Source organism: Glossina fuscipes, unplaced genomic scaffold, assembly GCF_014805625.2.
Source record: "Glossina fuscipes isolate IAEA_lab_2018 unplaced genomic scaffold, Yale_Gfus_2 92652, whole genome shotgun sequence".
In the NCBI taxonomy this organism is placed as follows: Eukaryota; Metazoa; Arthropoda; class Insecta; order Diptera; family Glossinidae; genus Glossina; species Glossina fuscipes.
The window spans coordinates 1-11221 of NW_024005081.1; the positions used below are offsets into that span (position 1 = coordinate 1).

An 11221-nucleotide genomic window follows, 5' to 3' on the forward strand; every position below is an offset into this window, starting at 1 on the left:
TCTCCTGGTCGCAAAAATTAAGATATGGACCTCAAATTTGGTAGCACGCAAGTTGATATTGGAAATGGAAAACTAGGGCTCGCAGTAGAGCCAAAACTGAACGCAACTCCATTTTTCTTAACAAAAACGTGTCGGTGCTCGTTACTCAAAAATTATAAAAGTTAGACGGCTGAATATCCGCCTGAGTAACCGAAGGCGAGGAATCTCGACTAGCAAGTCAATGGTCGTGGGTTCGAATCTCAAGTGCGGTAGAGTTTTTAATAAAAAAAAGCCGATAGCCTTAGATGCTAGTGCTTTTAAGAGTTTAGTCTTAGAATTTATTTCTCTGGCGAAATTAGTAACAATAATAATAATAATAATAATAGACGGCTGAAATTTTTCACATTTATTTTACGAAATAGCCTCTTTACGTGCAAAAATGCGAAAAATCAGATGTGCCTCGCGAGTCTTAATCACTATCATAACGCAAACAAGGTAGAACGATTAGGCCTATTTTGTATATTTATCAAATGAAGACATATTGCCTGCATAAAGATGGGTGAATTGTAAAATGAATGTGATAGGCAGCGCGGTTGACTTTTTCTTAATAATACCAGCGATGTAGGTACCAAATAAAAGAATTTGGAGAGTAGAAAGCGAGAAGAACACCGGTGAGTATGCGAGATACCGCCCCCACCGAATATAAATTTCTTACTTCTTATGGTGCGAAATGTATGCCAAGCATTTTCAACCCCGTTGTCGGGGGAAGAGCTTCATTATTTAATGAAAAGTATTTAATAACCTTCTAAATATATAATGATCAAGAGAAATCCGTAAGTAAGTACGATTGTACTTTACGTCGAATTAATTTGTTGCTGCGCAAATCTATATTTGCGAACATACTTGAAATTGTTTTCATGTTTTAAATGTTTATATTTTTTTTAATTAAAAAAAAAAATAAAATTAGTTCATATTCGTAATCACTAAAAACAAGAACCATATATATAAAACTATATATATTTTCTTTATTTGATTTTATTCATAAGGTTACAAATTACAAACTGCATTTTAAAAATAGCTTTTTTTGGCCTTGTCGGACATGGCACTTTCCGTTGGTTTAATTTGCTTAGGCGAGCTAAAAAGTCAGCTCTAGTCTTTGAAAATATTTTTTAAGTCTTGTTACATCGTCCGTGTCCTTACATTAATCAGTTTAATTGGTTAAGCAAATGGTTTCAAGATCGAACGCTAAGTGATGTCGTTGCGTTTAAATACATTGTCCAAAGAATCGGAACAATATTGTGAGTCCGCATCCAGCATAGCATCATAATTGCTTTGTATGCTGAATGATTCAACGTTCAAATCACATAAAACGGAATTATTAGCATTAAGTGGACATGACAGTTCATCTCTTTCTTCATTGTCGTTTTCTTCAGAGATGAACTTCGTTGAGGGCCAAGCATACTGACCACGTCCTTCCAAACCATTACTGTAACCCGCTTGCAAGCCGATTAGCTGACTCCAATTGCTTTCTAAAGATAAATGTTGTGTGTCTAGTACGAATTCTGGTATTTTTGAGAATTCCATGTGATCTACACCAAAACGCAAAAGTCCAGTCTCCAAAACTGAAGAGCTAACGAAACCAAAGATTCGTTTTATTTTTAAACCATTTAAAGGTTTGCCGCTGAACGGTATCGCTATGTTATCGGTAGCAAACCAATAGTGCGATGATAACTTTGGTGAGGACAAACGGCTTTCATTTTGTGTTGTTTCATGTATCGAAAATTTATAATTGTCAATTCCAAAATGCACTGTTTGATTTTTGCCGCTTTCTTGGCAAAGCATATCATAATGAAAACGTAGCTTCTCAGATTCAACATAATATATATCAAGAGTTAACAAAAAATCGCCTGATTTCATCCAAAATGTTGATGTCTTGTCAGCGTTAGCGTCAGAAAACTGTTGTACCGATATTGACGAATCTTTAGGCGAAGTGGACCAAACGTCATAGTGTTTTAAAGGTTGATTCTCTTGAATTGCTTGCATAACTCCTGAAGCCCGCCGTGATTCGCTTTCATGAACACTTGCGCGGCGGTTTTTAAGAGGTAGGCGTACAGAACTGATGAAATTTTGCTGTTTGCTTTGGTACTTTCGTGTTAATTTTGGTGTTGAGAAATTCGAAGGATACTCGACCAGTTTGTCCGGTGAGCTTGTTCGACTATTCGTCTGAGTTGGAGAATTGTTAAAGGTGATCTCTGAACTAAGAAGCGATGGTCTGACACCGTTGGCTTTCGAACCTTCGTCTGCTTGACTCTCAATAAGAGAACAATCCTTAAATTTTTCTTTGATGAACCCGGAAATTTTACAAACGTTTTTAACAAACGAATGTCTAAGCGGCGAACATCTCGCTGCGTGTGTAATAGAATTCCCCTTATCTCTCATCGCGCTTTCCGAATTAGGCGTTGATGTCATATTCAGACATGTTCCAGCATAAGCTGATTTGATTTTATGCAACGAAGCTGTTTCGGACTTTAAGTATTTTTGTTCTTCGATATGTTCACTGCCAAATACTGCATCGTTGCTATCATTTTTGTTTTCGGCGAAAAGTTTTCTTTTTGTGCTTTCCCTTTCCGCTAACAATTTTTTAGCTTGGTTTGAAGTGAAAAATTCAAAATCGCTCTCGGAATCGAAGGAACTATTAGAACTTTCCTTTGCACGAGTGGCCGTGTGACATGATTCTTTTGTGCGTGGTAGTTTTACTGATGGCATAAATTCGGAATTCTTTTTCTTTCGACTAAGTGCGCAAATGTTATGATTTTCATGTTGTTCATATTGTGAACCAACGTTGGTGTTCTGTAAAGGATTGAACGAGAAGTTTGTCATCGTTTGTTTTGCTTTTGCAAAGAAATGTGTAACACTTACCTTGGATAAACTTAATAAGCCCGATTCAGTTTCTAGACTTTTAGCTTTACAAGCAGAAGCAATGTCGTCTGATATAACATTTTGCGGGAAATCTGCAGACTCATTGGAATCGTTCTTCCTCTCGTCGACACAAACAGTTTCTTTACCTATCGAACACTCGTTTTTAAGTTTTTCTACAGCTTCCTCTAAGAATTTATCAAAGGCGCATTTTTGCGACAGCAGAGAAGATTCCGTTAATTTACTGTTACTTGATGGAAATACAACTGCGTTTCCAACAAAATTCGACTTAGAAAAGCTTTCACCTCGTTTTTTCAGCCAATTATGAAATAGCTCTTTCCATTCCTGACTTCGAAGCAGCGATAAGTTGTCTTGTAGCATAACAGCGGTATTTTCATTAGATGAAATATCAAACATATCCTCATTGCATTTTTTACGGGTTCGTGTGTTGTCTGCATTAACGTTTACTAAAACTGTTTTTGGCGAGCCAAAGTCATGATTCTGTTCAGCTTCTTTTGAAAATTTGTTAATATTGATAGTTATCTTTAAATTCTTAGCAGGTGTAGGTTGTTCATTTATTTCGCCGACCTCTACAGACGCTTTATGCCATGAGTGAGCTTCGTTCTCATCCAGTTCTTCTATTAATTGACCTTGGCTTTTGGCTGAAAAACTCTGCTGAGTTAGGCGACACCGTTTTTCGTATTCTTCGACTAAACGTTTAACTGATGCTTGCAATACGTTTTCTTGATAACAATTTATATTTTTATTTTCATACTTTGCGTTTCCCTTTAACATGTCCTCTATGAATTTTGTATACAAAAGAATTTTATTTTTCACAGAAAGTTGACTAATATCTTGCTCATTTAATGGGTGCTGAAGCTGAGATTTTTCATTTTCATTATTTAAGGATTTTGCATATTTTATCACTGGCGATTTTCGAGCACTGTTGCTCTTTTGGTTTTCATTATGGGCAAAATTATGATGTGATTTAGGAATGGATTTAATCAATACGATATTCGGTTTTGGTTGCTGCTCTCTCTCCGGCGATTGTTCCTTTGTCAATGTTTCAAAATTTGTTCTTTCTCCTTTGGTACTATGGATAATTTTAGGGATTTTTGTATCAAATAGAGAAATGATTTCTTTAATTTTCGATTTTCTCTCCATTTTTTCATATTTGAATTCCTTTTCCGCAGGCAGTTTTATAGATAATTTTATCTCGAAATTTCGCTTCAATTCTTCTACACGAGTGTACACCGGAATTAATAAATTTTTCACCATTTTAAAACTATATCACTGAACAATTGCCAGATTTAAGTCAACGCACTAAGTTCTAATTTAAAACTGCTTTCTTTTCAGTTATTTGCGAGTTGTTTTATACAAGAACATATCGCTCATGATTTAGGTACTTTTAATTATTCTGCAACAATTTAAAGGTTTTTTTACCTATCGTTTACGGAGACCCTTTGTAATTTCGCTAAATTTATCGTGTACATGATTTGCTTATACCTGCTATTTTTTCATTAGAGCGACAGATTAAAAGTAGAAAATTCCAGGAATTTTCAACTTGCTTAATTTGTGTAGCGTTATATACAAAACGTTTACGATGAGGATAAGCAGACGGATTTTTCTATACATCATCGAAGGATGAGAGATATGTTCATTTTGCTAAAGTGTTTGCAGTGCCCAGAATGAATCATCACAGACTCTACAACATATATATAATTCTTGATCAGCATCAAATTCTAAATCGATTTAAACGTGTCCGTCTGTGTAATGTCTGCTGAAAACTTTCTTCTGGCCATACAAAACACACACTCGATTTCGAATTTGGCAGGTTCCTGCACGCAGGTTGGTATTGAAAAACGGGGAAATCGTTCAAAGAACATGGCCAGAGCACCATACAAACTAAGAACACTTCTCTTTTTCTAAAGGAATAACAAATTGGTTTTTTGCTCATTATTCATAAACTATAGGAGATGAATGTACAAAATTTTAAAGCGACACTGTAACACTTATGCAAGAATGGAAAAAAATCGGGCAGGCCTACCCAATATTATAGTATATCAAAATTTTTTTATTTTTTTTAAATCCTTTATAAAGCCCAGAAGCAAGTTTCATAAAGTGTTCAAATTCTTGGCCAGTTTCAAGTTCGGAATACATCTAAGTATGTCTATTCGTTGTCCCTCTGTCCATCTGCCCAATTATGCAATGTTTGTGGTGAATATCATCCTGTATAGCGAAAATGAAGATGTCGCTTTCCAAAGGACACGCCTATAAGGCAAAAACTTTTATTTTGAAAATAGAAACACTCAACCGAGTTCATTCCATACAATAGAGTAAGAAAATGTAGTTCTAGCTTTCTCTGGTCTTCTTTAGGATAGCGGTGGTAGGTATTCGCTCATGACCGAATATCTTTATCTCACTTGTTATAATTGCAATAGAAATGCAAGTTTCCTCATAATTTTACGCACTTATATTTTTTATATTCCGCTATAAATAATTCCAGACATTATTTTAAATCTACTTTAGATTATGTATAGACATTATATTACAGGTAAAGAAACCACTATTTACCGTGCTTTTAGAAACTTCATTACCATGACTTTAAATTTCAATTGTATTTACAAAATTAGAGAAAGAAATTTCAGTGTGTGCTCTTTCTTCCTTCCCCATTCTGTTATTTTCCGCAGTTGTATTTATTGTCAAAGATTTATAAAAAGGTTATTGAAACCTTGCAAAGTTTTTCTCCTGTCAGTTTTTTTTAAGAAATTCCAAGTTACTTGCAATTATTGACCTTGTATCAAAAAATTCCTGATAAGGTCTTTAATGATGACTTCGACTGGAAACCTTTGCCTAAAGATTCAAAGTGAATTACTGGGATTAGCAAATGTGCTAAATACAGAAAATTGTGATTTGTTTTCAAAATTAAGAAAAATGCCGATGGTATCTGTAAGAAGAGCACAATTCTAAAGTATAATCGTTAATAAATGACAAGAAATGACATTTATTCTTCTAACATGTGAGCTTAAGCTTAAATAACTTTATTCAACAGCGCTTAAAATTCGCTTCAATGAGAATATTAATCGTGATGTTAAATTAAGTTAGCTTAGCTTATTATACCGATCAATTCAAAATTGCTTTCTAAGAAACGACATAATTTTCAATGTAGCTTGGGGAGAATTAGCGCATAATAATAATTTAACATAGGCAATAACGTTACCGGATTTGGACAATAATAATATATGTTCTGGACCACACATTAAAATGTAATCTTTGGTCGAATACAACCCCCAAATCGATGAAAAAATAAACTTTTTCCAACTTGCGTGAATCAATGAAATATTCAGCATTGAATGACTTTCTTCTTAAGAAAGAAAGCTTCTTACATTTTCTTAGATTTAATTTCATAAAATTTAATGAGGATCGTGTAACCACAGTATTTAGGTCAATTTCAAGCTGACACGATTGCGATTCCAAGGGGAAGCAAGAATCGCAAGTTTAACATCACCAGCATACATTAACATCTAGCTGGATTTAATCACCGAGGGGCGGAATGGGACCCTAAGTGGCTGCCTTGAGAAACGCCAGACGTCACGGAATGTTCATGCGAGTCAATGAAGTTAAACAGAATCCTAAACGATGTGTACTCAAAGAAGAGCTTACCCATTTCACTAAGTACAAAGGGAAGCCATAGGCTTAGAGTTTGAAAATCAATAACTTATGTTTACTTAAGTCAAGCGCGTTACTAAAATCGGTACATACGAAATCCGTGCGAGATCCACAAATAAATGCCTTGAAAACACGGTAAGTAAACTCTAAGAGATTCGTAGGAGTTGATCTTCCTTTTAGGAAACCATGCTGGAATGGAGATTTAATAGCAAAACCTAATAATGAGTGACAATTCTGTCGAACAATTTAGGTAAGATACTCAACTTGGCAATGCCAAGTTGTCAACGCCTTTTGCATAAAAAAATTCCTTTAAATCATATCTATGGTTCGTTTTTAACATGCATTTTTTTCTGCTTAAATTTTAGCATGCTAAAACTATATTAAATGCTTTCGAAGATAATGTAAATCGAATCGTTGAGACATCGATTCTTGTAACAAGACGTTAAAGCAAAGTATATTTTGATTGGTTTTGAACACTTTCGCTTAAAAGGAAATAAAGTTCATAAAATTCATTGATGTGATGTGATTTCAACTTAACATTAAATGTTTGTACAAAATATATCTAGTCTATTTGTCTATAGACCATATATCTCAACCTGAACTCAGCAATTGAATTTTGTTTTTTTTTAAATAATTGCGTAATAGTTTATTCTTTATAAAATAACATTTATTAAAACTTTTAAATAAGTAAAATTATTTTTCGAAATGTCGTTGATAATATTAGAATAAACGGTCAAAAGATCTCAATTAAAATCAATTACCACGATCAGAACGCATTGCAACCATATGGGAAATAGCTTTAATATGTTCTCTACAAGTCGTCAAGCAGTGTGTAGCATATTGATTCAAAAAGTACATGAAACTTTTAAGCTGTTCGTCAGAACAAAATTGAAAAGCACCATCCTTACCCATTTTATCAATGGCAAGGAATATGTTAAGTAATTCACGCTGATATTCCGGAGATGCATTTAAATGATTCGTTACAAAGTTGCAAGTATTATCTGGCAAAGGGAAACAATTTTGCATATGCTCTTCCAATTCCAATTCATGCCATTCATTTGTTTCGATATTTCCCATAGCTATGGTTGAAAATTTGCAGTCAGAGCTTAACGAATTATTTGGATTTATCAGCTCCACACTATCAAGCGATGCCCAGTCATTTTGTTGATCTAAGGTCTCTGCTCTGAGTGAGTCCAATTCGATATAGCCAATATCGCTGCTTTTGACTACGTCGGGGTTTCCAATACGAGGACCTGATACGAATTTTGAAGCATTCGGTATAAGATTTTCCACGAAATTAGTACTAGTCACACTAAACATATTTGCTTGGGAATCTGGATTGGTAACTTTGCTCGGCGTTGGCGAAAAGGAAACACCGCCCTGATGTGTAATTTTATTTATCGTCTTGTATTTTTCGTCGCCATCAGTGAAGATTAGCATTTCACTTCTATTAATTGTCGGACTATTAGATTTTGGGCTTTCAATTCCATTGGAACCCGTTTCAAATCCTTGATCTATAAAGCTATCGATGAGTTTTCTAGCAAGTTTAGTTTTGGTTATTGTTGTTTTCTTCGAGTGCTCCACTAAGTCTACTGAAGATATCACATCACTAACCGTATTACTTGAAGGCGTTGACATAGCTGTTAAGGTGTATAGTTTATTAACTTTTGTCGGCGAATTCAATCGATTTAACCAGGATTTGTTTAATTCAGTTACATTCAAATCTATGGCGGTAATTGCTGGCCTTTCTTTAGCTGATGAACAATTGCGATTTTTCAATGGCAGTTTCCTGGTAAAAAGATTCTTGATGCGAGGGAGAGTACCGCACGTTAATCCTGTGTTAAGATCCGAATCAGCGGAATCACTCGATTGACGGTTTGACACATCGTTATTTTTTCTCCAAGTTATTACATTAGATATGCAACGACGAAGCTTCTTTTTTCGAATGCAGAGCTTGGCAGCTTCGTTCAATTCCTTCTTGCGCGGAGTATTTGGTTGAGACTTTTCTTTCGTTGACTAATTAGAAAAAATGTAAATTATTGTTTATCACCTAATTTTAGCAAGTGATTTTTAGCTTACCTTTTCGAAGCCATCGTTAATATTTTCGTGATTTTCCTTCGATTCTGACAATTGCGATGATTCCTCCTCTGACGAAGGCACAACAACTTGAACAACAAATTCATCTTGCGAATGATTTTTATTCAGAGTATTACTTATAACACTAAGCCCATCAAGCGTTGAACTTTTTTCAATTGCGTCCCTTAACATCGATTTATTTAGAGGGACGATATCAAATAATTTTCCGTTCCTTTTTTTCAACCAATTGGTGCCAAGTCCGGACTGTATGGCGGATGCATTAAAACTTCCCAACCAAGCTCCCGAAGTTTCTGGCGAGTCACTGTAGGTGTGCGTTGTCCTGGTGGAACGCGACACCTCTCCTGTTGGCCAATTCTGGCCGTTTCTGGTCAATCGCTATCTTCAAACGGTCCAGTTGTTGACAGTAGAGATCAGAATTTAGCGTTTGGCCATATGGAAGCAACTCATAATAAATAATCCCCTCCCAGTTCCACCAAATGCATAGCAAAACCTTCCTGGCCGTTTGAGGTGCTTCACCGCTCTTTGACCACGATCGTTTTCGCACAGGGTTATCGTATGTGATCCATTTCTCATCTCCAGTCACCATCCGTTTAAGAAATGGGTCTATCTCATTCCGTTTGGCCAAGGCTTCGCAGATGGAAATTCGATCCATCATGTTTTTTTCTGTTAATTGGTGTGGCACCCAAACATCGAGCTTCTTTTTGAATCCAGCTTTGTGTAAATGGTTTAAAACTGTTTTATGGTCGATTTTTAGCTCCTGGGCGATGTTACGACTGCTAACATGCCGGTCAACTTCGATCATTTCTCCGATTTTATCGACATTTTCGACGACCGGCCTACCTGTGCGAGGTGCATCTTTAACATCAAAAATTCCTGAACGGAATCTACGAAACCAAAATTGCACATAATTGGCTGTTACAGTATCGGAACCATAAACACCATTCACAATCTTAGCCGCCTTGCTTGCATTTTCGCCTTTGTCAAAGAAAAACTGTAAAATGTACCGAATTTTCTCTTTGTTCACTTCCATTTTTAACACGCTGTAACTCACAACTGAATGCACCAAACAAAAAACAGCAAAAGAATTTTTTTTACTGCGAAATGTCACCTTTCCAACGAACATAAATATGAAATTGTTTGATCGACACTTTACGAGAAATCTATCAGTGCAGCCATCTACCGAAAATATAATGGATTTCTTTTTCCCCAAACTTATATTAAATGCATTTCAAAAATAACTTCACTAAGAAAAATTCGAACTATTGATAAACATTCTCTATACCTGCGGGAATTTTTGGACTACGCTAGAACATTTTTAAGTTTCACAAAATAGGCAGCTGTAAGACAGATTGAGAAATATTCGCGTAAGCCAATTTCGTGGAACGATAAAATTCAAACCATTCGTGATTATAAGACAAATATAAAATTTTCAAAAACTCATTAAGAAAATATTTAACAATTTCGTGGAAACATATAAATACTAAATACTTTTGCGCACACATGTAAGCACCTAATTTTGTTTTGTTTAAAAATTGATATATATTCAAAAATTTATAATCCCTCAAGACTTATCGTGTTCTTTTACAACAATATAAGTTTAACATGCACAGATTAAAACAAAGAGCAGCAGAAAAACGGTGAATTTCTTTAAGGGGAAATTCGTGATGTTACAGCGGAAAATTTTTAAGATAGGTATTGAAAGTTGTGACGAGAGAAACATATTTGACGTAAAGGATCATCGTTTAGTTTAACCTTTACCTGCAAACTTTGTAAGAATCACATGTTTTGTGAGGATCATAAGATCATCCTTAAAACAGTTATTAACTGAAACACGGATGGCTAGCTACAGAATATGTTAGAATTGGTCTTTAACAATCAAAAAATGATTAATTCAAATAATATGATGATGAATATTTACAGTGATAATCATTTAATTCCGTATACTGTGTAAAAAACAAGTAAAAAATACTTTCATATCAATTTCCATATGATGTTTATTTTGTAATAGCATCTACTTTTATTGGTAAGGTGGTTGTATATCGCTTTATACCAGCCACTGAAGGATGGGGGTGCAATCATATTGTTTTTTTTTTCATAACGTATGTAACATCCAAAACGAAGCTTCAGAGGCCCTATAAAATATGTACATTTTTGATCAGCGTAGAATTTTGGTTTTATGTAGCCATGCCTGCCCGTCTGTGCGTTGATGTTGTTGGCATTCTCCTGGTCGCAAAAATTAAGATATGGACCTCAAATTTGGTAGCACGCAAGTTGATATTGGAAATGGAAAACTAGGGCTCGCAGTAGAGCCAAAACTGAACGCAACTCCATTTTTCTTAACAAAAACGTGTCGGTGCTCGTTACTCAAAAATTATAAAAGTTAGACGGCTGAATATCCGCCTGAGTAACCGAAGGCGAGGAATCTCGACTAGCAAGTCAATGGTCGTGGGTTCGAATCTCAAGTGCGGTAGAGTTTTTAATAAAAAAAAGCCGATAGCCTTAGATGCTAGTGCTTTTAAGAGTTTAGTCTTAGAATTTATTTCTCTGGCGAAATTAGTAA

General features: G+C 35.2%; 1 protein-coding gene across 1 annotated transcript; it reads right to left on the minus strand.

Moving 5' to 3' along the window:
• Positions 1–1137: 1137 nt before the first annotated feature.
• Positions 1138–8913, minus strand: LOC119644144. Its single transcript, XM_038043674.1, has 5 exons — positions 8644–8913; positions 7326–8580; positions 5470–5497; positions 2899–4180; positions 1138–2829 (listed from the first exon to the last, which is right to left on the minus strand). Exons 1-5 carry the CDS (start codon positions 8830–8832, stop codon positions 1225–1227), a joined length of 4359 nt encoding a protein of 1452 aa, XP_037899602.1. The 5' UTR covers positions 8833–8913; the 3' UTR covers positions 1138–1224.
• Positions 8914–11221: the final 2308 nt, after the last annotated feature.

Coding starts and splice junctions, on each gene's coding strand:
- LOC119644144 (XM_038043674.1), bottom strand. CDS start 8,832: ATGTTAAGGGACGCAATTGAAAAAAGTTCAACGCTTGATGGGCTTAGT. Junction 5,498..7,325: donor TGCAATGCGTTCTGATCGTG/GTAATTGATTTT, acceptor TGAAATTTAAAG/TCATGGTAATGAAGTTTCTA. Junction 2,830..2,898: donor GCTTATTAAGTTTATCCAAG/GTAAGTGTTACA, acceptor AATCCTTTACAG/AACACCAACGTTGGTTCACA.